The 23,666-nt window shown below is 60.2% G+C and overlaps 2 protein-coding genes across 5 annotated transcripts in view; one reads left to right on the forward strand and one right to left on the reverse strand.

Annotated features, from left to right (window-relative positions):
- Positions 1-4,158, forward strand: part of COL6A2 (collagen type VI alpha 2 chain) — a 34,453-nt gene extending 30,295 nt beyond the window's left edge. Inside the window, exon 28 of one of the 2 annotated variants that reach the window (XM_031665835.1) lies at positions 3,263-4,158. In XM_031665835.1, the coding sequence (XP_031521695.1) occupies positions 3,263-3,861 (599 nt within the window). In that variant the 3' untranslated portion in view covers positions 3,862-4,158. Of the gene's footprint in view, positions 1-549; positions 1,158-3,262 lie in introns of those variants that run through there. The other variant, XM_031665836.1, reaches the window with a different exon arrangement.
- Positions 4,159-7,309: 3,151 nt separating this feature from the next.
- On the reverse strand, positions 7,310-23,125 carry FTCD (formimidoyltransferase cyclodeaminase). 3 transcript variants are annotated; one of them, XM_021935138.2, is made up of 14 exons: positions 22,703-23,125; positions 21,455-21,638; positions 20,234-20,362; positions 19,680-19,768; positions 19,372-19,551; positions 18,203-18,340; positions 17,934-18,065; positions 12,821-12,882; positions 12,374-12,503; positions 11,994-12,155; positions 9,744-9,787; positions 9,044-9,182; positions 7,775-7,870; positions 7,310-7,585 (listed from the first exon to the last, which is right to left on the reverse strand). In XM_021935138.2, exons 1-14 carry the CDS (start codon positions 22,754-22,756, stop codon positions 7,325-7,327), a joined length of 1,800 nt encoding a protein of 599 aa, XP_021790830.2. In that variant the 5' UTR covers positions 22,757-23,125; the 3' UTR covers positions 7,310-7,324. The 3 variants fall into 3 exon arrangements, with proteins under 3 accessions (XP_021790830.2, XP_021790828.2, XP_021790829.2); XM_021935136.2 differs by having other exon boundaries at positions 7,310-7,605; positions 22,703-22,871; XM_021935137.2 differs by lacking the exon at positions 21,455-21,638 and having other exon boundaries at positions 7,310-7,605; positions 22,703-22,803.
- Between the last annotated feature and the right edge of the window lie 541 nt (positions 23,126-23,666).

Here is a 23,666-nt window from a genome sequence, read left to right on the forward strand (position 1 = left end):
GCCCACTCAGCAATAAGAGCTGCATGGGGGCCGCAGCGTAACCTGAGCTCCACTCGGTGGAAAGAAAAGGCAGAGGCCAGGTCTGCTCAGGGGAAGACAGTTCTGGGTGTAGAGGACACATCCCAGAGAGGCTGAGGAAGGGGTTGCCACTGCAAGTTTTCCTAGGCAGGCTCTTGAAGGGTGGCTGGGGTCTCCCTGGCAGCGGGGCCGGCGGCACTGGAAGCCCTGCTGGAGTTTGGCACGTCTCTGACACAGGTTTGGACGGAGCTGTTTTGTGCTGAAAGGTTTTCTCGGGGTCCGTGGTGTCCCCCAAAGGTGCTGCCGTGTGGGTCTCCTCTCCTAGCTCCCTGCCAGCTCCCCATCCCCGTGCTTACCGCCCCCACGCCTCCTGCCAAGGCTGAGCCACACACCACTCCACTTGCATCTCCACCGACTTGCCGGCCCAAGTGCCTCTCTTCACTCTGGCCTCGCCGAGCGGCCGCCCGAGGAGGAGCTTTAGGCCCACGCCCGCCACAGGCCTTAAAGTCTTCTCTGGACGCTCCCTTGCAGATGCACCGTGGCCTGGCGGCGAGTCCCCGGTCACCTTCCTCCGCACGGAAGAGGGGCCGGACGCCACCTTCCCCAGGACCATCCCCCTGATCCAACAGTTGCTAAACGCCACGGAGCTCACGCAGGACCCGGCCGCCTACTCCCAGCTGGTGGCCGTGCTGGTCTACACCGCCGAGCGGGCCAAGTTCGCCACCGGGGTAGAGCGGCAGGACTGGATGGAGCTGTTCATTGACACCTTTAAGCTGGTTCACAGGGACATCGTGGGCGACCCCGAGACCGCGTTGGCCCTCTGCTGAAACCGGGGCACCCGCCCAGCTGGGCCAGCCCCTCCCTGCCACGCTCACTTCCCAGGGCTGCCCCTGCAGGCTGACTCTCAGTGGAGGCCAGAGGTCTGGGATCGGGGTCAGCAGGGCCACAGTCCCTCCAGGGGCTCCAGGGCAGCTTCCGGCCTCTTCCCACCCTGGTGGCTGCCATGTCCCTTGCTGTGGCTGCATCTTCCGCTCTCTCCTCCGTCTTCCTGTAGCCGCTCTATTTATAGGGACACCAGTCATTGAACTTAAGGCCCACCCCAAGTCCAGAATGACCTCTTCACAAGACCCTTAACTCAGTCCCGTCTGCAGAGTCCTTCTTTGCCACTTCAGGTCACCCTCGCAGGCTCCCGTGCTGGGGCGTGGAAGTCTTTGGAGACCCTTACTTAGTGGCCCAGCTGGGCTGCTGTGCATCTGGGATGTGGCTGAGGGAGGGTACAGCCCACGCACTGGAGAATGTCTCCCCTACCAGGTTCCAGTGGAGCCTCAGAAACAGGCCCCAAGGCTGCTAAGCCTTGCTGGGTGTGGGCACTAATCCCGTGCACCGTGACTCGTGGGCGCTCATGGCCCACCTTGTGGTGGGTGAAGGCTTTGGGTTGGGCAGCAGATAGTCCTGGGGGAACCTGGCGGTCCTGGCACCATGACCTATCTGGGCCAGTGTCATGCCCATTGGGGCAAATGGACACAGCTGCCTGCCAGCAGCTCCGGTCCTGGGGTGTCTGCACCCTTCCAGCCCATCCTCTGGGTCCCCAGAAGCAGTCGGGGGAGCATCCACCAGGCATGACCTCTGCTGTCCTCGGAGGACTGAGCAGAGAACCCCGGGGGCCACGATGTTGGGGAGCAGCAGGGGTCACCATCCATAGAGCTCAGACCCCGACGTTCTGAGGCTTCATCCAGGCTGGGCTCCTGCTGGGCAGGGCTGTGACCATTTCTCATGGGGCCAGGTTCTCATCCCCACACCCGCTGCACAGGGCAGGCCAGGCTGGGCTTCCCACTGGGGGGATGAAGGATCCCCCACAGGAGGAGGAGAGCAGAGTCCACAGACACCCTGACAGCCTCAGCCTCCCTGTGCCTGGCCGGCCCCCACGGCTTCCCCGTCTCCTCCAGGCCCCACAGACACTGATACATGGAGAGAGACCCCCAACACCAGCTTCCCCCGCATGTCTGTCTCCGTGTGTGTGCTGACAGCAGTGATGATATTAGTTTGGAGAGGGTTTGGGAAGCCCAGTGGTACCTGAGAAGTTTCTGGACATTTAAGCCGGTTCCTGGGTGTGGCCTTAATGTGGAGGCTGCCCTTCCTTTCACTGAATAAGCTGCGTCACTCATAAGCTCACTGAGGGAGCCCCGTCTGCCAGCTCGTGTGTGCTCAGACGAGGTCCGTGTCTCAAGCGTTCTATACCGGCTGCCGTGCAGTACGAGGTCACACGGCTGTGTTCAGGGCTTTGCTTACTGCCTGCGGTGCTGGACCTTTGCACCTCCAGGGCCCTCGGCAGCTGAGTTTCGGGTCAGTGTCCTCCGTGTGCATTCCTGGGGTCAGGACCCTGCTCCTGAGGGATTCCTGGGGGTTCATGTACCAGCTGTGACAACATCCAGGGGTTGGGCCAAGGAGCAGATACCTTTGGGGAAACTGGCTGTGTCCCTCCCCTCCCCTGTCCCAGGAGCTGAGGTCCTGGCGAGGCCACAGGGCCGGGTCCCGTCCTGTGGTCCCTGACCCCACGTGTGGTGGGTGGCCTGGGCTGTGGCTAGGCCCCCAAGCTGTCCAGGATGCCCAGGGCTGGTGACCACCCAGGCAGGTGGGGGCCCCTCTTGGTAACAGGAGTCAGGGCAGAGCCCACCTGGGCGGCCGCAGAAGGTCTGGCTGCTCCTGTATCCACTGCCCCCCACCATGGCCAATCAGAAGGGTCAGGGGCTCCTGGTCTTTCTGGGAGGGACGTGGCCTGGCCAGCTCTAGGGGTTCTGAGCAGCTCTAGGACCCAGCCAGCAAGGGCTCAGGCTGGGGGTGTCAGGGCCGGGGTCCTCCTGAAGTCCCTCCCACACCACACAGATAGTGGCCTTTTTGTGGGCAGCAAATTCTTGAGCCACAAAAAGATGCAGATACAGGCCGCCACCAGGAGGGCAGCCCGGGTGGGGATGGCACTCAGCAGGCAGACAGGGCCTGGGGCCTGCGTCAGGGTCTCAGGCTTGGGAGCACCAGAAGAGACAGTGGCTCCCACCAGTACCAATTCAAAGGGGCTTGGGCTGAGGACCCACACCCAGGGCTGCCCTGCAGAAATGCCCCCGCAGAGCCCAGCGGTCTGTGGGGTCAGCAGGTGGGGTGCGAGTGGAGGGGCGCAGGTGCGGGGCTGGCGCCTGCCCGGTCCTGCCAGCCTCCCCTCCGCCCAGCCCGCACCCGCGTCTCCCCGCAGAGCTGTCCGTGGCACAGTGCACGCAGCGGCCCGTGGACATCGTCTTCCTACTGGACGGCTCCGAGCGGCTGGGTGAGCAGAACTTCCACAAGGCCCGGCGCTTCGTGGAGCAGGTGGCACGGCGGCTGACGCTGGCCCGGCGGGACGACGACCCCCTCAACGCGCGCGTGGCGCTGCTGCAGTTCGGCGGCCCTGGCGAGCAGCAGGTGGCTTTCCCGCTGAGCCACAACCTCACAGCCATCCACGAGGCGCTGGAGGCCGCACAATACCTGAACTCCTTCTCGCACGTGGGCGCAGGCGTGGTGCACGCCATCAACGCCATCGTGCGCAATGCGCGTGGTGGGGCCCGGAGGAACGCGGAGCTGTCCTTCGTGTTCCTCACCGACGGCGTCACGGGCAACGACAGCCTGCACGAGTCCGCGCACTCCATGCGCAAGCAGAACGTGGTGCCCACCGTGGTGGCCGTGGGCAGCGACGTGGACATGGATGTGCTCACCACGCTCAGCTTGGGCGACCGCGCCGCCGTGTTCCGCGAGAAGGACTACGACAGCCTGGCGCAACCCGGCTTCTTCGACCGCTTCATCCGCTGGATCTGCTAGCACCACCGCCCCGCAGTCGAGGGTCGTGAGCCCACCCCGTCCATGGTGCTAAGCGGGCCCGGGTCCCGCACGGCCAGCACCGCTGCTCACTCGGAGGACGCCCCGGGCCCGCACCCCTCCAGCTCCTCCCACGGGATCCCCGTAGCCCCAGACCCCACACAGCCCCAGGTCTCCCCAGGCCCCAGGCCCCAGGCCCCCGGCAGGCTGCCTGGCCTCCCTCCCCCCGCAGCCCTCCCAGACCTGCCTGGCCCCTGAGCTCAGGAGCAAGCCCTGACCCAATAAAGGCTTTGAACCCATTGCGTGCCCGCTTGCCAGCATCTGTGCTCAGGAGAGACCCCAAAGCTGTCTTGTGGTCAGGAGGAAAACACTGCAGCTGTCCCTTGCCCACCAGGATCAATGGCTCCCCCTGGCCCAGCCCTGCCCTCCTAGGACATCACCTGCAGGCACTGGCTGACCCCACCTGTGCAGACCCCACGGGCTTGATCAGCAAACTCTTCCTCCAGCCCCAGCCAGGTCCAAAGTGCTCTAAGAAGTGTCACGATGGCTGTGAGGGTCTTCTGTGGGTGGACGCATGATTGACACTAGATGGGGAGAGACAGCAGGTTCTGAGCTTGTTTTGTTCATTGGGGCAATCTCGGTGAGTTTTTGCTGTTCAGACCCCCAGGGTCCTTCAGGCTTAGCTTGGGAGCCCCACGGTGAACCACAGGCTCCATGGGCAGGCGCTGGCCTGGCAGGAGTGGGCTTGGTGGCCATCACGGGGCACCACAGACACAGCTTGAACAACTACCATTATCAGCCACAGCTCTGGAGGTGTCAGCCAGGCCAAGCTCCCTCTGGAGGCCTAGAGAAGGGTCTGCCCCAGTCTCTCCCCAGCATCCCGGGGTTCCTGAGCTCCTAGATAAGGGTACAAGTCACCACACTGGACTAGGGCTCAGCCTGCTCTAGAATGACCTCACCCAAGTCACACTGCACCAGGGCTCAGCCTGCTCTAAGGTGAGCTCACCTGAGTCCCACTGGACTAGGGCTCAGCCTACTCTAAGATGAGTTCACCTGAGTCCCACTGGAGCAGGCTCAGCCTATTCTAAGATGAGCTCACCCGAGTCACACTGGACCAGGGCTCAGCCTGTTCTAAGATGACCTCACTTGAGTCACAGTGGACTGGGGCTCAGCCTGTTCTAAGATAAGCTCACCCCAGTAACACTGGACCAGGGCTCAGCCTGTTCTAAGAGGAGCTCACCCAAGTCACACTGGACCAGGGCTCAGCCTGCTCTAAGATGACCTCACTGGAGTCACAGTGGACCGGGGCTCAGCCTGTTCTAAGATGAGCTCACCCAAGTCACACTGGACCAGGGCTCAGCCTATTCTAGGATGAGCTCACCTGAGTCACACTGGACCAGGGCACAGCCTGTTCCAAGATGAGCTCACCTGAGTCACACTGGACCAGGCTCAGCCTATTCTAGGATACCCTGGGATGCACTGAACAAACTATTCTAGGATAAGCTCACCCGAGTCACACTGGACCAGGGCTCAGCCTGCTCTGGGATGATCTCACCTGAGCTCACTGAATCTGCAAGGACCCCATTTCCAAACAAGGTCACATCCAGAGGTCTGGGGTTAGGGTTAGGGTTAGGGTTAGGGCTAGGGCTAGAGGTTAGGGTTAGGGTTAGTCAACATGTGAAACTGGGGGAATGCAGTTCACTCCAGATAGCCCAAAACTTTGTTGTTCTTTGAGAAGACTCACTCTTTTCTTCATACTCCACCTCTCCGTCATCTGACCACACAGCCTATAGCTCCAGGACAGGACATCAGTTATTTTCTCTTCCTCTCCTCTTCCCATCCCACAAAAATCTATTCAAATGCCTGCAACAGACGCAGAAGAGGCCTGCCTGTTTCACTAAGCCCCTGTGCCCTGAGTGTCAGTCCTCGGATCTCTGTGCTCCGGGTGAACATTGCAGGTCCCTCAGGCAGAGGGAGGCAGAGGCCCCTGCAGGTGCACAAGCTCTGCCCACAGGAGCCACCCAGGGCCTCTGCAGAGAGAGGATGTTCCCCTCCTTGGTGCCAGCTCCTGTGTATGCAGCCTTGGACCCTGCAGGGCAGGAACGTCAGTCCCACTAGAAAGGACTTCCAGCTACCCACAGGCTCCACCCCACAGCTCCACCCAGCAACTGCCCCTCACCACTGGCCCTTCACCAATTATACCACACCAGCATGCCCCACCAGCGTCCCTGTCCCTGTGCCCCTGTCCCTGTCCCTGTCCCTGTCCACCCCTCATCCACTGTCCCTGTCCTTCCACCATTGTCCCCTGTCCACCATTCCTGTCCTGTCCACCCTGTCCCCTGTTGTCCTCGCCTGTGTCCATCCATTGGCCTGTCCCTCACCAGTGTCCCTCACTGGGATCCCAGCCTGTGTCCCTCACCCAGTGTCCTCACCCAGTCCTCATTGGCACCAGTGGTCCTCGCAGTGTCCCTCCGCCAGTCACCCGGGTCCCGGCACCGGTAATCACTCACCAGTCCTCCATGTCCCTTCCATGCCAATATCCCCTCACCACTGTCCTCACCAATGTCCCCTCACCAATGTCCCCTCACCAGCCCAACACCAATGTCCCCTCACCAATGTCCCCTCCCTGGCGCCCCCTGCCTGCTGGATGTGTAGGAACTTTTCATGCTGCGTGATGGTGACCCTGTGCCCACACACACCTTGGGTGTTTTTCTCCCTGTAGGATTCTTGTCGTTTGTCTTGGGTGACATCTTTTTCCAGGAACAAGTGTGTTCTATTTTCAGAATGGGACATCTCTCCAATAAGGCATTTGAGTTTTCTGCCTCACTCAAGGACATAGTAATCTTTTTAATATCCTGCATTGCTGTCTAACAAATACATTCATACTTTGTCTATCACATGGAATAGTCCATCTGGAAGTAATTTGAGGGTATAGTGATTTTTAAAATTATTTTTTAACGAATAACTTCTCTGGAGGCAGGAGGCTGGCCCGGCAGGGAGCTGAGGCAGGGAGGAAAAGTCCCCCAGGGAGCTGCCGGTTGAAGGGTGGACGGGAACTGAGGACGGGGCCAGTACCGTGCTCCGTGGGACTGTCCGGACCCGCTGGCAGCTGCACCTGGGAAGCGAGGCTCTCCTTCCAGCGTCGAAAGTCCTGCCGTCCCCAGGGTTTCTGCCCCATGCACAACCAGGGCCCCTTTCCCTCAGATGAGGGGCCTCGCGGCCCAGGGACCTGCACTGAACCCCAGGTGCTCCGAGTACCTGTGACCCTGCCCACTGTGGGCTGCACTGGGCTTCTGGGGACCCTGGTGCTGACGTCTGTCTCCTCACACTGCGGCCCCATTCCCTCCAACCCCAGCTCCCGTGGCCCACTGACCATGTGTCCTGCTCCTGCCCCAAGACCCGCAGCTCAGCTCTCAGCCCTGCCCCCAAAACCTCACACACACAACACAGGTTTGGTGCTAAGACTTTACTGGAGGTCACATGGGACTAAGGGGTCTCCTGTTCCTACCAGCACCTCCATTCCCGGGAGATGCCCCCCTGCCCACCCACCTATCCTCCAGGCCCCACAGGAACAAACTGTGTCCCGACCCAGGTCACAGCTCTGCCCTCTGGGGATGGGCGAGGGAGGGGCCACAGAGCCCGGAGAGGCCTCCGGCACCATCACTCCTGCCGGGCCTCCAGGCAGTCCAGCACCAGTGCAGCCTGGGTCTTGGCTTCCTGCAGGAGGCTGGAGATGCGATGGTGGATCTGACAGACACACGGGGGAAGAGGGCCCAGGAGTTCCAGTCTCAGCCTGGCTTGCTAGGCAGCAGGCTCAGGCTCCCACCCCCGCTGCCCATGGACAGTCGCAATCACCCTGAGGCTGTGAATCCAGGCCCCACGTGGGGTCCGGGCACCACACCTGCCTCCTGCTCACCTGGTCCTTAAATGCCTCGTCTGTGATGTCCCTCAGGTTGATGAGCACGTTGAAATACGCGCCAAACACACCCGTCTCCAGGGCTTTGGCCGCCACCTGCAAGGACCCCAGGGAGCCCCTCCATGGATCAAGTCTGAGCAAACTGCTCAGACTGTCTCTGCCTGAGGGGCTCCTCCTCACTACAAGGAGCCCAGTGCAGCCCCCACTCTCACCCCACAGAGGGAGGCGCCTCCGGGGCGACAAGCTCAGCTCCTGGTTTCTTCCACCACTGAGCTTAGAAAACGAAACTTCCTCTTATCCAAGCAGGGCTCAGCCCCGCAGGAGGCCCGGGAGCAGCCGTGCTGGAGGCTGTCCGCCACTCTAGGAGCAGGGACCACAGTTCTAGAGGCAAAGTCATCCCCTGGAGGGCCCCCGGAGGCAGCGTCAGGCTAACTGCCCTGGGCCACTTCCCAGGGATTGAGGGGACACTTCTCTGGGACCAGACGCTGGAAACTGGTGTCTTTCCTGTAAAGACCCCGAAGACCATGAGGTCTTAGGGCAGCTGCAGAAAGTGCCGAGCCCATGAGATAGATGTTCCTTGTCCGGGAGCCTCTGCCCAGCTGTGGCCCGTCAGTGTGTTGCGTCTACTTCCAGGAGCTGCCTTGCGTGCTTTCTTGTGTTTTGTTTGTTGTTGTTGACACAGGGTCTTGCTCTGTCACCGAGGCTGGAGTGCAGTGGTGTGATCACAGCTCACTGCAGCCTCGACCTCCTGTGCTCAAGCAATTCTCCTGCCTCAGCCTTCCAAGTAACTGCGACCACAGGCACCACCGCGCCCGGCTCATACTTGTCTATTGTACACACATACCCCACTATGCTGCCCAGGCTGGTCTCAACCTCCTCTACTCAAGTGATCCTCCCGCCTCAGCCTCCCAAAGTGCTGGGACCACAGGCGTGAGCCGTTGTGCCTGGCCTGACGTAGGTGTTTTCTAGAACAAGAAGGTGGGTGGTACAGCGGCCCCTGGGGGAGGTGGAGCAGTGTATACAGTGGTCAGGATGGGCTCCGAAGACACATTTGGGTCTCTGCCTGTCTGTGGTGCGACTGTGGGTGAGATCTTAGAAGGCAGTGGATACCCCGGCCCTGCTGGAGGAGGCCAAAGCCCCGGGAACTGCCCATGAAGTGAGATCTCCCCGCCTGGCTCGGCCAGCAAACCACCGTGCTCTCCACCACTGAGCCCCAACAGCTGCTTCCTGCTCTGCAGCAGCCCTGGGGTCCCCCAGGCACCCCCCTACCTGGAGGTCTGACCGGCAGGCCAGGTTCCCACACCGGGCCAGTTCCTGCAGCGCCGGCCATAACGAGGCCACCGTCTCTGCCAGCGTCAGCGGCACAGAGACTGCCCGCCTCAGCCCCTCCTGCAGGGCTGCCGTGCGCCTGGAAGGAGCAAGAGGAGAGCCTGGGCACAGGGGCACACACGGGCAGGCAGTAGTCACACTGCACCCCAACAGGGCTGAGCAGGCGCAGAAGCGGGGAATGGGAAGTCACTCCCAAACACCCAGCACGCCCAGGCTGACCTCGCCCCATCACGGCGCCCAGGTACCCAGCACACCCAGGCCGACCTCGCCCCATTCACAGCGCCCAGGTACCCAGCACGCCCAGGCTGACCACGCCCTGTCACGGCGCCCAGGTACCCAGCATGCCCAGGCCGACCACGCCCCGTCACAGCGCCCAGGTACCCAGCATGCCCAGGCCGACCGCGCCCCGTCACAGCGCCCAGGTACCCAGGTACCCAGGTACCCAGCACGCCCAGGCCGACCACGCCCCGTCACAGCGCCCAGGTACCCAGGTACCCAGCACGCCCAGGCCGACCACGCCCCGTCACAGCGCCCAGGCACCCCGCACGCCCAGGCCGACCACGCCCCGTCACAGCGCCCAGGTACCCAGGATCCTGGCTGCCACTCCCCCGACAGCGGCCCCGGTGCCCTCCAGACTCACCTGTCCTTTTCCTCAGGTGTGTTCTTGGGCAGCCTCATTGCTTCCTGCCAGAGAGAGACAGAACCACGGGGTGACGGGCCGTTGGGGGAGCAGCCGTGCTCTCTGAGCTCCCGCCAGGGGCCGTAGCAAGGACCATGTCCCAGGTAGGGACAAGTTCTCTGGGAACCAAGCTTCTGCTAGGTCAGTGGTTTACAGCCCTTGGCATCAGGCCTGGTGGAGTGGGGTGGGGCGTGGTCAGGGGCACACAGCAGATGGTCAGAGCCCGGGGATGTGAGGAGGGGCAGGTAGTTCCCTCAGGGACCTTATTCTCAGATAAGGAGCCTGAGGGCCCAGGAAGTCCCCTGAGCCCTTAGAACCTGTAAGGCAGGAGTGGCTCTGGCCTGCGTCTCCAACACAAGCAGCTGCACCACCCTCAAGCCTGGGCATAAGAGGCCCAGACTTTGCAGGACTAAGAGCAAACCACAAAGCCCCTCGCGTCCCTGCCTTGGCCACAGGCACTGGCCTTTCCTAGGTGCTCACACGTGTGGCATCACCCAAAGGCACTCGGCTCCTCAGACCCACCCCGTGTGGGTGAGCATGGCTGGGGCCACACACCAACCGCCTAGGGTGAGACGGAGCACGGGGACCCACCAAGCCCTGCTCACATCCACTGGGCCAGAGCCCCAGCCGAGGGGTGATCAGTGGGGAATGTGCTCCCTTCATCTTGGAAGATTCAGCCAAATCTCCACCAGAAAGTCATCATCAATGGCCCCTACCCTCGGCCACGGCTGGGAGAAAATGCTCCCAGAGCTGGATCCTATGACCTTTCCAACAGCGGCCATCGAGGAACAGAAATGCCCAGGGTCTCCCTGACTGGCTGGGGCGTTATCTGGACCAGGCCTCCTGGCTGCAGCCCCTCTCCCGGGCTGTCCTCTGCACGAGGGTCTGCGGCCCCTCTCCCGGGCTGTCCTCTGCACGAGGGTCTGCGGCCCCTCTCCCGGGCTGTCCTCTGCACGAGGGTCTGCAGCAGTTGCAGGCGGAGCAGGGACAGCCATCCCCACGCTGTGACTCGTACTACGAACACCCTCTCACAGCCAGACCTTGCGGTGTGCACGGTCTCCCTGGGCAGATCTCAGCCAAGCGTGTGCTTCACGTGGCCACATCTGTGTCCGGCCGAGGCCTGCCCACCTGGTCAGTTTTGTTTTCTGTGATTTCTCGTGAGGCTTTGTTGTGTTGGTGATGGAGAAACACAGCTTTCTATTCCATCTGGAAATTACTTATGTATTTAGTGCAAAGTAAGGATATCTCCTTATATTTTTCAAAAGTCTACCTTCGCATTGCTCACAAGAAGCATAAACCAATCCTGCACTCCCCACATGCTGGAGTGACCACTGGTGCCTGGTGCGGTCTCACCGTCCCCACTCATGTTTCTCTAAACCACACGTCTTATATGTACGTTTCTTTCCTGCCTCTTGATTACATTTTCATTTATGTATTTTCCTCTCTACTTGGTTTTTATTCAATTATTCATCTTATTTTAAATTTCTAAATTTAAAGTTGTTCCTGCGTTTTGTATATATTTACTTTATTTATTTATTTTTTTTTTTGAGACGGAGTCTCGCTGTGCTCCCAGGCTGGAATGCAGTGGCCTGATCTCGGCTCACTGCAAGCTCCGCCTCCCAGGTTCACGCCATTCTCCCGCCTCAGCCTCCCAAGTAGCTGAGACTACAGGCGCCCGCCACCACGCCCGGCTACTTTTTTGTATTTTTAGTAGAGACGGGGTTTCACCATGTTAGCCAGGATAGTCTCGATCTCCTGACCTCGTGATCCACCCGCCTCGGCCTCCCAAAGTGCTGGGATTACAGGCTTGAGCCACCGCGCCCGGCCTATATTTACTTTAGAGACAGGGTCTCATTCTGTTGCCCAGGCTAGAGTGCGGTGCTGCAATCAGGCTCACTGCAGCCCCAACTCCTGGCCTCAAGCCACCCCCCATCTAAGCCTCCAGAGTAGCTGGGACCACAGGCACCAGCCACCACGCCTGGCTTTTTCCGGGGGAGGTGGGGGGTAGATACAAACCCTCAAACCCTGCTGGGACCATGCACTTGCCGGGTGAAGGCGGTGCTGGGGGTCAAGGCCCAGACAGCGGCCAGTGGTGACCCCCTCAGGCCACTCCTGGTCCCCAGCCGGAGGCTGACCCGCTTCTCACCCGGGCCCCAGCTGGGGGTTCGCTGTCAGAGGGGCCCGGGGTGCCCTGCTGCGGCTGCCACTCACCAGGTAGGCGGCGAAGGCCTCGGCGTCCGAGTCCACCAGCGCCGTTAGCTTGGCCGAGGCCTCGCGGAAGGGCGGGATCAGGCGCCGCATCGTCGCGTCCAGGGGCTGGAACTGGCGCCGCCCGTAGGTCATGAGGCCCACCATGGAGCCCAGCGCCGCGCCCTGCGAGAGGGGTGGATGTGGGGGTCGCGGGGACCCCAGACAGCCCGGGACCACCCCCAGGAACAGCGAGGGGCCGGGTGCTCCCGGCGGGGGTCCTGCGCCCGGGGGTCCTGCCCGTTTGGCCCCCGCGTCTCCGCCCGGGGCTGCCCCACCGCGCGCTCCCCCCGCCTCCCCTCCCCCCTCCTCCCCTGCCCCCTCCTCCCCTCCCCCGAGCTCACCATGGCTGCAGCTGCCGCCGCCACCGAGCCGCCCCCGGGGGCCGCAGAGCGGGCACCCACCTCCCCCACGAAGGCGCGCAGGGACTTGCCGCCCAGGCCTCGCTCAGGCCCGCGCTCAGGGACCAGGTACCTGCAGGGTGGGCGCGGCTCAGCGGGTCCGGCCGGGGTTGGTGGGGGGAGCGCAGTCCTCCCCAGGCGGCCCCAGGCCCCACGCCCACCCGCACCCACGGGGAGGCGACCACTCGGGAGAGAACCAGCGGGGACCCGGCCGGGGTCTCTGTGCCCCCCTCACCCCCCACACCCCGACTTGGCGCAGGCCGAGCAGGTGCCCAAAGGGAGGCGCTGGGAGGATGAGCCGGGTCCCCACGCAGGGATCCCAGCGCCCCGCAAGGCCAGGGAGGCAGAGCCCGGGACGGGTGAGAAGAGGTCGGGAGGGCAGAGGCTCACTCGATGATCCGCTCCTTAGGGCTGAAGGGACACAGGGAGTCCAGGCCCAGCCGACTCACCACCTAGAAAAGCGGCTTGGAGTGGAAATGGCCTCGGCGCGTCTCCACCACCAGGAAAGCCTCGGAACCCGCGGGTCCCACCCTTGCGGCAGCCGCCCCCTGCCCTGAGCACATGGGCGCTTTTGCGGGGAGCAGGGCAGGGGCGTGGCTGGCACCCCTCACCCCCCACCTCTGCTCCACCAGGAGCCCTGTGGGCCCCACCCCAGCACGCACTCTGTACGGGATTCTGGAAACAGCCACTCACCCTGAGTTGCGCTTGAGGAAACCGAGGCCCAGAGAAAGGAGTTGCCCCCTGGAGACCCCACAGCAAACTGCTGCTCATCCCTCGCCGCCCCCCCACCACCACTTGCCCCCCCACCACTCACCCCACTCCACACCACTCGACCCCTCCCACCGCACCACTTGCCCATCGCTGACAGGGGCGGGCAAGATTTTAATTCACCAAGTCTTCACATCTAACAAGTCCTTAAAAGCTGAGGAACAGCCCTAAACACATAAACTTGTATGCCAGAAAAGTGAATTTTACCTAAATTCAAAATAAAGTTGTGACAGTCCCATTTAAGATTAGAATTCACTCTGCGAAACCCATTCAGAACACGTTGGCTATGCGACCCCCACCTCACAGAGAGGAACAGCAGCCGGGTGGGGAGGAGAGCACCTCCCCGTGGCCATAGAACCAGCAAGCCGCAAGGCAAAGCCTCCTTCGGCAGAAAACCCCAGGAATGCAGGGCGTTTTAAAGGCCTGGCTAAGCTAGCAGACAGGACATCATTGGAGACCAGACATGACCAGAAAGGTGAGTCTGGAACAGCCTGTCAGCCTGGAGCTGGGTCCGCCCTGGGGGCAACTGCCCCGCTCTGGCAGCCCCTCAAGAGTGGGGGAGGTCTCAGGCCTTCAGAGTGGGGTCGGACTGGAGACCCCTGGAAAGTGACATCCCCAAGGATGAATTAGAAACAGCCACCTGCCAGAGTAAACAGTTGAGGTACTTCCCAGTTCCTGCATTCCCTTTGGATGAAGCAGGAAAAGAAAAAAAAAAAATCTCTTGTGAATTCCTAACCACAAGCCACCCTGACAGGGCTACAGGCCTCACCCGACACCAAATTCACTCTTCTGCGGTTCCAGAGCTCCAAGCCAAAAACTCGGCTTCAGGGGTCCTTTGAGGCAGTGTCCACAAGCGCCAGCACAAAGCCTCCTTGGAGGCAAAAACTTTGAACCCCGGTGACCAAGAACTACCATAGATACAATTCCAAAGAGCATGCACTCGCAATCAAAAATCACACAACACAAAGCAAAGCAGCCTCACCACCAGGAGGCAGCACACAGCCACCGGCACAGCCAGACCTGTGCAGGTCGCAGGCATGGGGTCCTTCGGGTAAAGAAGACAAAACTCCGGCTGGTCACGGCAGCTCACGCCTGTAATCCCAGCACTTTGGGAGGTCAAGGTGGGTGATCACGAGGTCAGGAGTTCAAGACCAGCCTGGCCAAGATGGTGAAACCCCATCTCTACTAAAAGAAAATACAAAAATTAGCTGGGCGCAGTGGCACACGCCTGTAATCCCAGCTACTCCCTCCCAGAGGCTGAGGCAGAGAATTGCTTCAACCCGGGAGGTGGAGGTTGCCATGAGCCGAGATCGCACCACTGCACTCCAGCCTGGGTGACAGCAAGACTCAGAAGAAGACGACGACTCAGAAGAAGAAGAAGACTCAGAAGAAGACAACTCAGAAGAAGAAGACAAAGAAGAAGAAGAAGGGAAAAAAGGAAGAAGGAGGAAGATGAAGGAGGAAGAAGAAAGAAGGAAGAAGAAAGAAGGAAGAAGAAAGAAGGAAGAAGAAAGATGGAAGAAGAAAGATGGAAGAAGAAAGATGGAAGAAGAAGGAAGAAGAAGGAAGAAGAAAGAAGGAGGAAGAAGGAAGAAGGAAGAAGAAGGAAGAAGAAGAAGAAAGAAGGAAGAAGAAAGAAGAAAGAAGAAGGAAGAAGGAAGAAGGAGAAAGAAGAAAGAGCAAGAAGGAAGGAAGAAGAAAGAAGAAGAAAGAAGGAAGAAGGAAGAAGAAAGAAGGAAGAAGAAAGAAGAAGGAAGAAGAAGAAAGGAAGAAGGAAGAAGAAAAAGAAGGAAGAAGGAAGAAGAAAGAAGAAGAAAGAAGGAAGAGGAAGAAGGAAGAAAAAGAAAGAAGGAAGAAGGAAGAAGAAAGAAGGAAGAAGAAAGACGAAAGAAGGAAGGGGAAAGAAGAAGAAAGAAGGAAGAAGAAGAAGAAAGGAAGAAGGAGAGGAAGAAGGAGAAGGAAGAAGGAGAGGAAGAGAGGAAGAAGGAAGGAGAAGAGGAAGAGGAGAAGGAAGAAGGGAGGAGGAGAAGGAAGGAGAAGGAATAAGGAAGGAGGAGGAGGAGGAGGAGAAGAGAGGAGGAGGAGGAGAAGGGAGGAGGAGGAGAAGGAGGAGGAGGAGGAGGAGAAGGAGAAGAAGAAGGAGAAGAAGAAGGAGGCCAGACGCGGTGGCTCAAGCCTGTAATCCCAGCACTTTGGGAGGCCGAGACGGGTGGATCACGAGGTCAGGAGATCGAGACCATCCTGGCCTACACAGTGAAACCCCGTCTCTACTAAAAAATACAAAAAATAGCCGGGCGAAGTGGCGGACGCCTGTAGTCCCAGCTACTCGGGAGGCTGAGGCAGGAGAATGGCGCAAACCCGGGAGGCGGAGCTTGCAGTGAGCTGAGATCCGGCCACTGCACTCCAGCCTGGGCGACAGTGTGAGACTCCGTCTCAAAAAAAAAAAAAAAAAAAAAAAAAAAAGAAGAAGAAGGAGAAGAAGAAAGAGAAGAGGAAGAGGAGAAGGAAGAAGGGAGGAGGAGAAGGAAGAAGGAAGGAGGAGGAGGAGAAGGGAGGAGGAGGAGAGGAGGAGAAGGGAGGAGGAGGAGAAGGGAGGAGGAGGAGAAGGGAGGAGGAGGAGAAGGAGAAGAAAGAAGAAAGAAAGAAGAAAGAAGAAAGAAAAAAGATGACGACAACAAAACCCCATGCTGGAAAGCAGAGGGCCTCACACATAAGAAGACAAGGAAATGTGGAGAAGCGACAGCTGCTGCTTAGAGAGACAGGATGACGTTAGAACACTATCACTGGCTCCTAAAACGCTGGAATTTCAGTAGATAACAGGTATTTCTCTACCTACTCAATACTTTAAACACCTTCAAGTACTCCCCACAATGTATTAATTGCAAAAGGGAAAAACAGTAACGTTGCAGCGAAGGGCCCAGGAGGAAGGGGCCGCCTTGGCCAAGTGACTGGACCACGTCGGCACCCTGAGAAAATGTGCATTGTGGGGAGGAAACAACACCATCTATGCTTTTCCTGCCAAAAATAAGTAACTGGCTTGGCGTGGTGGTGCACACCTGTCGTCCCAACACTTTTGGGAGGCTGACGTGAGTGGATTGCTTGAGTCCAGGAGTTTGAGACCAGCCTGGGCAACAGAGCAAAACCCCATCTGTGTGAAATTAGCCAGGTCTACCTAGTGGTGCTGCCTGTAATCCCAGCACTTTGGGAGGCTGAGGTGGGAAGATTGCCTGAGCCCTGGAGTTTGAGGCTGCAGTGAGCTGTGATTGTGCCACTGTACTCCAGCCGGGTGACAGAGGAAGACCCTGTCTCAAAAAAGTTAAGAAATTAAAATAAAAATGCACAACTACATCTGGCCACAAGCAACATCAGACTAGTCCCCACGGAGGCGGTTTTAAAAGTCTGTCCTTTTAAACTATGTCAAGGTCAGTGAAGGGCAAGGAAGACAGGAACAGTTCGGGATGAAAGGAGAAAAGGTGAGCTCAGTGCTGTGTTACATGAGCTGGATCGTGGATTGGAGGAGAAATTGCTCTGATGGGAATCACTGGGACACTGAAGCAATTTGGTTATGGCCTGAGGATTATTAGGTACTAGGATTGTATCAGTGTTGAATTTCCCGATTTTGATAATTACACTGTGGTTAGGTAAGAGAATGCCCCTGTTCTTAAGAAACACAATCTTAATAAATTAGGGGTAAAAGAGCACAATGTCTTCAACCCAACTTTTAAATAGTCCAGAAAAAAATATGATTATACACAAATAAATTGGGCAAAATGCAAGCACTTGGAAAATATGGGCAGAAGGCAGGAGTGGAGGGCCACCCCATCTTCTCTGTAAGAAATTATACAAAATTTAAAGTCACAAAAAAAATTGTTAACAGCCGGGAATACAATAGACTAGGCCACAAATGTACCAGTGATTGGGTTCCGGAAAACCACTGTGAATCCAGAGGAAAGGAGTGACGGAGGCAGAGCTGCTGCAGCATCACAGTGTCCCTACAGCTAGAGAACTAAATAACTGGGTCAGCGATCTAACAGAAGAAGATATGCCTGAGACTAAACAAGGACGGAATCCACAAGTCACAAGAGCTAAATCAGTAAAAACACAAACGGTAAAAACCCAACACCAAAAGACAAAACCTCTCCAAAAAATCCAGTCAAGTGCGTTGTGCTTATTTCGAAAAACACACCTAAAACAAAGTGACCTCTAGTGAAAGGACAGACCAAGGTAGACAGCGGCTCTGCAGACACTGCCACACCCCAGCAGGACCTGGGGCCCCACCGGAACCCAGACTCCAGGAGCCTTGAGGTCCAGGTGTCCACAAGACCAAACGAGTCACTTTCTGAAGGAGCCGCTCCGTGGATGGGGATCTAAGTCCCATAGCTGGAGGCACACACATCTGTAAGCCACCAGTTCCAGGGGTGCAGGGAGCCCCTATGGAGATGGTGAGAGGAGGCACAGGCCCCTCCACGGGAGCACAGCTGGCCCAGGAGGCAAGACCCAGCAGAAAGGGGGCTGTCCTCTCCATGGAATTTGCACAAGTGAGTATATCATAGGTCACAAAAAAAACCTCAATAAGGTTTCCAAAATGAAAAGTGAATCTCATCTTCTGAACACAAGTCAATAAAATGAAGGGGAAGGAGGGGGAGGGAAGCTGCGCCCCAGGGGTGTGAGCTCCGCCGCCTCCCCACCCTCCCCGCATGCCCCTGTCCGACCCTTCCTCGGCAGCCCGGCCCACCAGCCTGATCCGCTGCTCCTCCTCCAGGATGAAGAGGTTCTCCTTCTCACAGTAGAAGGCGGCCGCATCCAGCAGAGCCTTCAGGGGCACCAGGCCCACCAGCTGTGAGCCCACCACCGGGAGGCTCAGCTCCTGCCAAGGCACAGGTAGCATCACCACCTGGGGGCTGGCTGGAGAACGGCCCTGACTGGAGGATGTGGGGCCCTTGCCCTGCCCACGGGACGGATCTGCGCACCCCTCACCGCAGCAGTGGCTGCTCCCGGGCTCACCTGTGCTTCTCGGCAGGTCTCCTCGTAGACCGTGTGCAGCGCTGTGACCTCAAAGTCCAGGAGATTGGTGGACACCTGAGCCAGGTTCTTCTCGTCCAGGTACCAGCCGATGCCCTGAACCTTCTTCAGACGTCCTGGCTGCAAAGGAGAAGCATTTCCCAGCCTGGGCTAGGAAGCTCATCCTGCCTGGCCCTGCCAGCCTCTCCTGGCGCTTGCGTCCCCCAGCTGGACAGGGAGGAACCTGTGCCTGGGTGGGTGCTGTGGTTCTCCTCCGACCCCACTGAGCTGACCGGGGAGGGCCAGAGCGACTTCGCTTGCCACAGGGAAACGGAGGCCCCCAAGGGTCAGACACCGGACGCCCACCCCGGCTGGCCCTCGCTCAGCCCAAGCCCTGCCTCCCAGCCACGCTGCGTCCTAGATGTTGGGGGAATGCTGAGGGATGGGGCCCAGGCACCCCCATGCCATTCTCCCATCCCATCTGCTCCCCCATCCCCTCAGCCCCGCACTCCTCGGGGTGACTAAGTCCACATGGGGGAACTTTGGCCTCTGCCCTTGGCTGGGGCCTAAAGCAGGACTTGGAGGCCCCTGTGCTTTTGTGCTGAGTCTGCAGGTCGGGAAGCTGGGCCCCAGCACCTCTGCTGCCTGTGGGACTGGGGTCTCTGAGTGAGGAACAGATGGGCAGGGGGTCCCTCCACCTCTTTCTCCAGGTATCTATACCATCGATGCAGGGGTGACGCTCAGACTGGGTGACCCCTGCTATGTAGACTTGGAGGGAAAGGCCTGGGGGCACCTGAAGGTCTGTAGGGGTGTCGGGGCTCCCAAGGCATCTGGAGGGATGTGGGGGGCCCCTGAGGGCACCTGGGATTCCGGAAGTCGCTGTTTCCCAGCAGTATGGAAATACTGCCACGTTAACAAAGGGAAGCCCTGCCTTCTTCCATGAAAACCCCCGTGAGGCCGGAGCTCCCCAGCTCCACTCCACCCCCGACCTGCCGACCTGCGCTGTCCCCACATGCTGTGGACGCGGAGGCTGGGCCAGTCTGCAGGTGGGAGACCAAACCCTGTCTGGCTGGTGCCCCGTCCACCACCGACCGCCCCAGCTGAGGCTCTTGGCCTCTGACCCTTTCCCGAGGGGCTGGGTGGGGCTCCACGGGGTTGGTGAACGGGGTCACCTGGTCCTTCCCGCGGCCCTGCTCCCGCAGGTTGAGCGCGATGCGGTGGGCTTGCTCCTTTGTGCTGAGTAGGTTGATGTTGAAAGCGATGAGGAACTTCCTCGCCCCCGTGGCCGTGGCCCCCCAGCTGGCGACAAAGGAGCTGGGGCCAAAGTCAGGCGCCCACTCGGCCTGCTGGAGCTGTGGGCAAGTTTGCCCTGGGGTGAGACATTCCCTACGGGAGGGAGGGGCCCGGCCCAGCCGCCCCAGCCAGGACAAAGGGGCAGGTCCACCTCCTTCCCAGGCCCGACCACCCAGGGTGGGGGCACCTTCTTAGGGAGGGCCTCGTACTCCCCGGCCCGGATGGCCGGCAGGGTCCGGCGACTGTCCGTCCTGGCAGCCTCACCATACAGGTACACTGCAGGAGAGCCCAGCGGTCAGGCCTTGACCGGCAGGGGGTCCAGGACTCAGTTCCTGGAGGACCCAGGTGGAGGGGCTCCCTCAAGCCTAAACCTGGGAATGGGCCCCCACTGCACCCTCTCCCAGGGAGTGCCCGTTCTCTGCCTCAGATGGATGATTTCGTTATTGAGGGAGGCTGCGTTGATTTTGTATTGTTGATTTCGTTATTGAGGGAGGCTGCGTTGATTTTGTATTATTGATTTCGGTATTGAGGGAGGCTGCGTTGATTTTGTATTGTTGATTTCGGTATTGAGGGAGGCTGTGTTGTTTCGGTATTGAGGGAGCTGTGCTTCTGCATGTTGGCTGTTTGTAACACTCTGCCCTTGCAGGAGCAGCCAAGGGCAGGGAACTGCGGGATACAGAAGGAGCCAGTAACCTGCACCAATGAGACAGGAATGGAGCAAGGAGGGTGGGGCACACTCACCTGGCACGTCCAGCTCCTCTGCCAGCCGCTGGCCAAAGGCCTGGGCACAGAGCACACACTCGTCCATGCTGACGCCCCTCACGGGAATGAAGGGGCAGACGTCCAGGGCCCCCATGCGGGGGTGCTCCCCTGCAGAGAGATGGCGAGGCTGGGCAGGAGGCCAGGCATGGAAGTGGGTGGGAGCTCCACGGGGTTCTCGGACCCTCTGTCCTCTCCGGCCTGGGCAGCCCCCCAGTCCACACACCCAGCGAGCTGCTCACACTGACCACAGGGAGGAGGCCAGCCCTGGGCGCTCCCAGCCCCGCCCCAGCAGCAGCACCAGTCCCTCCCGGGACAACGGATGTCCCTGCACCGTCCTCCCAGGCCATGTGGGGAGGCCACTCAGCCCAGGACCAGCAGCAGCCTGAGTGGGTGGTCTGGCATCTCTGAGATAAACCTCTCCCTCTCCTAACGCACATAAATAACTTTCTAAGGCCTGCAAAGCTCAGCTCTCATGAAGCCCTAACCAGGCCAAGAGTGAGCGCTCGAGGCTGGGTTCTGGCCACCCCAGCCCCCTCCCCTGAAGCCCAGAATCCACACTGCATTTCCAGAACATTCTTCTCACTAGCTGAGTCTCTCGCTGTGGCTACACTAAGCCGTGGGTCAGTGCCCACCCCAGGGGATGCCAGCCTCCCCCGCCTTTGCTGCCACCGCCCAGGGCTGGTCACTTTGAGATAAGCTTCTCATCCATCCACCCCTTGGGATCACTGTGAATCCCTGGCCTCTCATGAGAGACCCACGGCCCAGCCCCTGGCCAGCGCCCGTGTGTCCACACACCTTTGGCCCTGCCCGCCCACTGAGGTGTTTGGCTTGTGGGCTGTTGACATGTCAGCTTCCGGGCAGCCCTTCCCCCACCAGTGCCTGATCCAAGACCGGCTCTCAGCCCCCCTGACGTGTGGGCAGGTCCCTGGCGTGGCCCCCTCCCCCGACCCAGCCATGAAGGTGGCCCGGTGCTGCAGAAGCATGGCGACCTGGGGGTCCCCCAGAGCACAGCCCTCCAGGCAGGCTGGGGGCCATGACCCCCACACTCCAGGGTCCTCCTAGGAGAGCCAGAGTCAGCCCCACTGGATCCCATGTTCCAAGCCTGGGCCCCGGGTCTACCCCCTCTCCCAGGACACCAGGACGGGCCTCAGCCCCAACAGTCCAACACACAGCGGCCGCAGGAGAGCCTGGAGCCCTCACCTTGGTGCCTGCTCATGTCGATAAGCTGGGAGGCTGCCCGGGCGGCGTTGAGGGCCCCCTCCACCACGCAGTCCGGCGGCCCCACGAAGGTGTACACGGTGCGGTTGGTGGAGGGGCCTGCGTCTACATCCAGCAGCACGCAGCCAGGGGTCTGTGTAATAGCTCCAGAGATGGCCTCGATCACCTGGGACACAGGCCCAGCCCCCACACCTCAGTCTCCCCGTTTGAAAGAAGAAAAAGGAGCTTGGAGGTGGCTGTGCCCAGACACCCAAATGGGGGCCTTTGGGGGCTCTCTGACAAGCTGAGCTCCCACTAAAAGTGCCTGCACACAGTGGCCGCCCAGAAACCCTCACAGAGGCCACCGTCGCTCGGGCCCAAGCATGGTCCCCACGAGGGGCTGCAGGTGGTGCCTCCAGTAGAGACTCACGGGCTCTGCCCCGACAGACAGATGCCGGAGGTATGACAGGCACAGGTCACAGAGGGGCCAGGACCTGCAACTCCCGAGCAGGGGAGGGGCCTGGAACCTTCTGCGTGACAGGACGGCTGGGAGCAGGGGCTCAGCCCCAAATCTTGCCCTGTCCCAGGGCCTTGGTGCCGGCTGGAATCCTGGCGTGACGAGGCCTCCCTGCACCCCTGCAGGTGACCCCTGTGGCCCAGTGTTGCTCTCTGGGGGCTTCCAGGTGGCCCTTGGGGCCTGCGCTTGTTCCTGGAAGAGCCTGGACCTCAGGGCTGTGGGGGGCGAGAGGCCAGACCTGGGGGCCTGCTGCCCCCTCTGTGCCTACTTCATTTTAGGTCCAGTGGGGATGGTGGCTGCAAGGTGGGGGCTCAGCAAGCTAACTCCGGTGGAGATGGAGTGGCAGTGGTGGGGACCACACTGGGCAACCCCGTGTGACCTCAGGCAGCCCTTTCAGTTGGTGGCAGGAGCCCCATTCCCGGGGGAGGAGCACCAAGGCCCTTTGAGGCCCAGAGATTGGCCCAACCCCCCACTAGAAGCACCCAAAAGGCCCCTGGAGCCACAGCCAGGCCTCAGCCCCCACAAGCACCAGTCGTGTTCCACCCACCCCTGGGTCAGGCACTCCCGAGGCGCCCCCAGTCACGGGATGTCCTTGGGGCCCACGGGCAGCGGCTTCGCCCATCCTGGGAAGATGGCCCCCACACCAAGCCCGCCGCCTCCTCCACAGCCTGGGCCTCAGCCACTGAAGCTGCCCTGTGGGCCCTGGATGCTTGGCCAGCTCCTGGGGGCCTCACCTCCTGGTTCCTCCCCTCCGAAAAGTTGGGGACGCATTCCACCAGCTGGGACATGGCCAGCACCTTGGTCCTGATGCTCCTGTCTGGGCAGACGAAAGGACAGGGCCTTTATTCGCTCACCGGCAGCACCTCCCCACCGGCTTCTCATTAACCAGTGAGTCACAAAGGGCACTGGGGCCACCGTCCCTGTGCAGGCGCGGAGTGGGGCGCTGCAGAGCCACCCCGGGTGCTGTTGACCTGGAGGGGACGGCTCCGCTCAGCCGGAGTGTGGGTTCCCCGGAAAGAAGCACATGCTGGGGCGAAGGGGCATGTGCTGAGGACCCCCAGGAGCATCAGGCCAGCCTGGCTGGAATCCAGTCGTGACGAGCCTCCCTGCGCCCCTGCGGGTGACCCCCATGACCCTCTGCTGCCTTCCGGGAGGTTCCAGGGAGCCCAGGGGCCTGCGCTTGTTCCTGGAGGAGCCTGGACCCCAGGGCTGTGGAGGGCGAGAGACCGGTGTGAGGCCCTGGCTTGCAGCACCCCACTGAGGTCAGCTCAGCTCAACAGAAGAATGCAGGGGAGCACGCGTGTGAGAGTGAGCGAGGATACATGTGAGTGTGGGGCAGGGGAGCACGCGTGTGAGAGTGAGCGAGGATACATGTGAGTGTGGGGCAGGGGAGCACACGTGTGAGAGTGAGCGAGGTTACATGTGAGCGTGGGGCAGGGGAGCACGCGTGTGAGAGTACAGACACACATGAGTGCGGGGCAGGGGAACACGTGTGTGAGTGCGGACACACACAAGAGGGGGCATGTGTGATGTGGGGGAAGGCAGGTGAGAGAGGCCCCAGCTCTCCCCAGCTGCTGCTCCCCTGACTGGAGGCTCCCCATGAAATCAGCAGCACCAAGGCCACGCTCACAAGGGACAACTCCTGTCTCCGCGTTCAGCCGCCGCCCACTTGCTTTTATTTTCTCTCTTTTTTTTTGA

The sequence above is a fragment of the Papio anubis genome, chromosome 4, assembly GCF_008728515.1.
Source record: "Papio anubis isolate 15944 chromosome 4, Panubis1.0, whole genome shotgun sequence".
In the NCBI taxonomy this organism is placed as follows: Eukaryota; Metazoa; Chordata; class Mammalia; order Primates; family Cercopithecidae; genus Papio; species Papio anubis.

Coding starts and splice junctions, on each gene's coding strand:
- FTCD (XM_021935138.2), bottom strand. CDS start 22,756: ATGTCCCAGCTGGTGGAATGCGTCCCCAACTTTTCGGAGGGGAGGAAC. Junction 12,504..12,820: donor CCTAAGGAGCGGATCATCGA/GTGAGCCTCTGC, acceptor CCCACCCTGCAG/GTACCTGGTCCCTGAGCGCG. Junction 9,183..9,743: donor ACACCTGAGGAAAAGGACAG/GTGAGTCTGGAG, acceptor TGCTCCTTCCAG/GCGCACGGCAGCCCTGCAGG.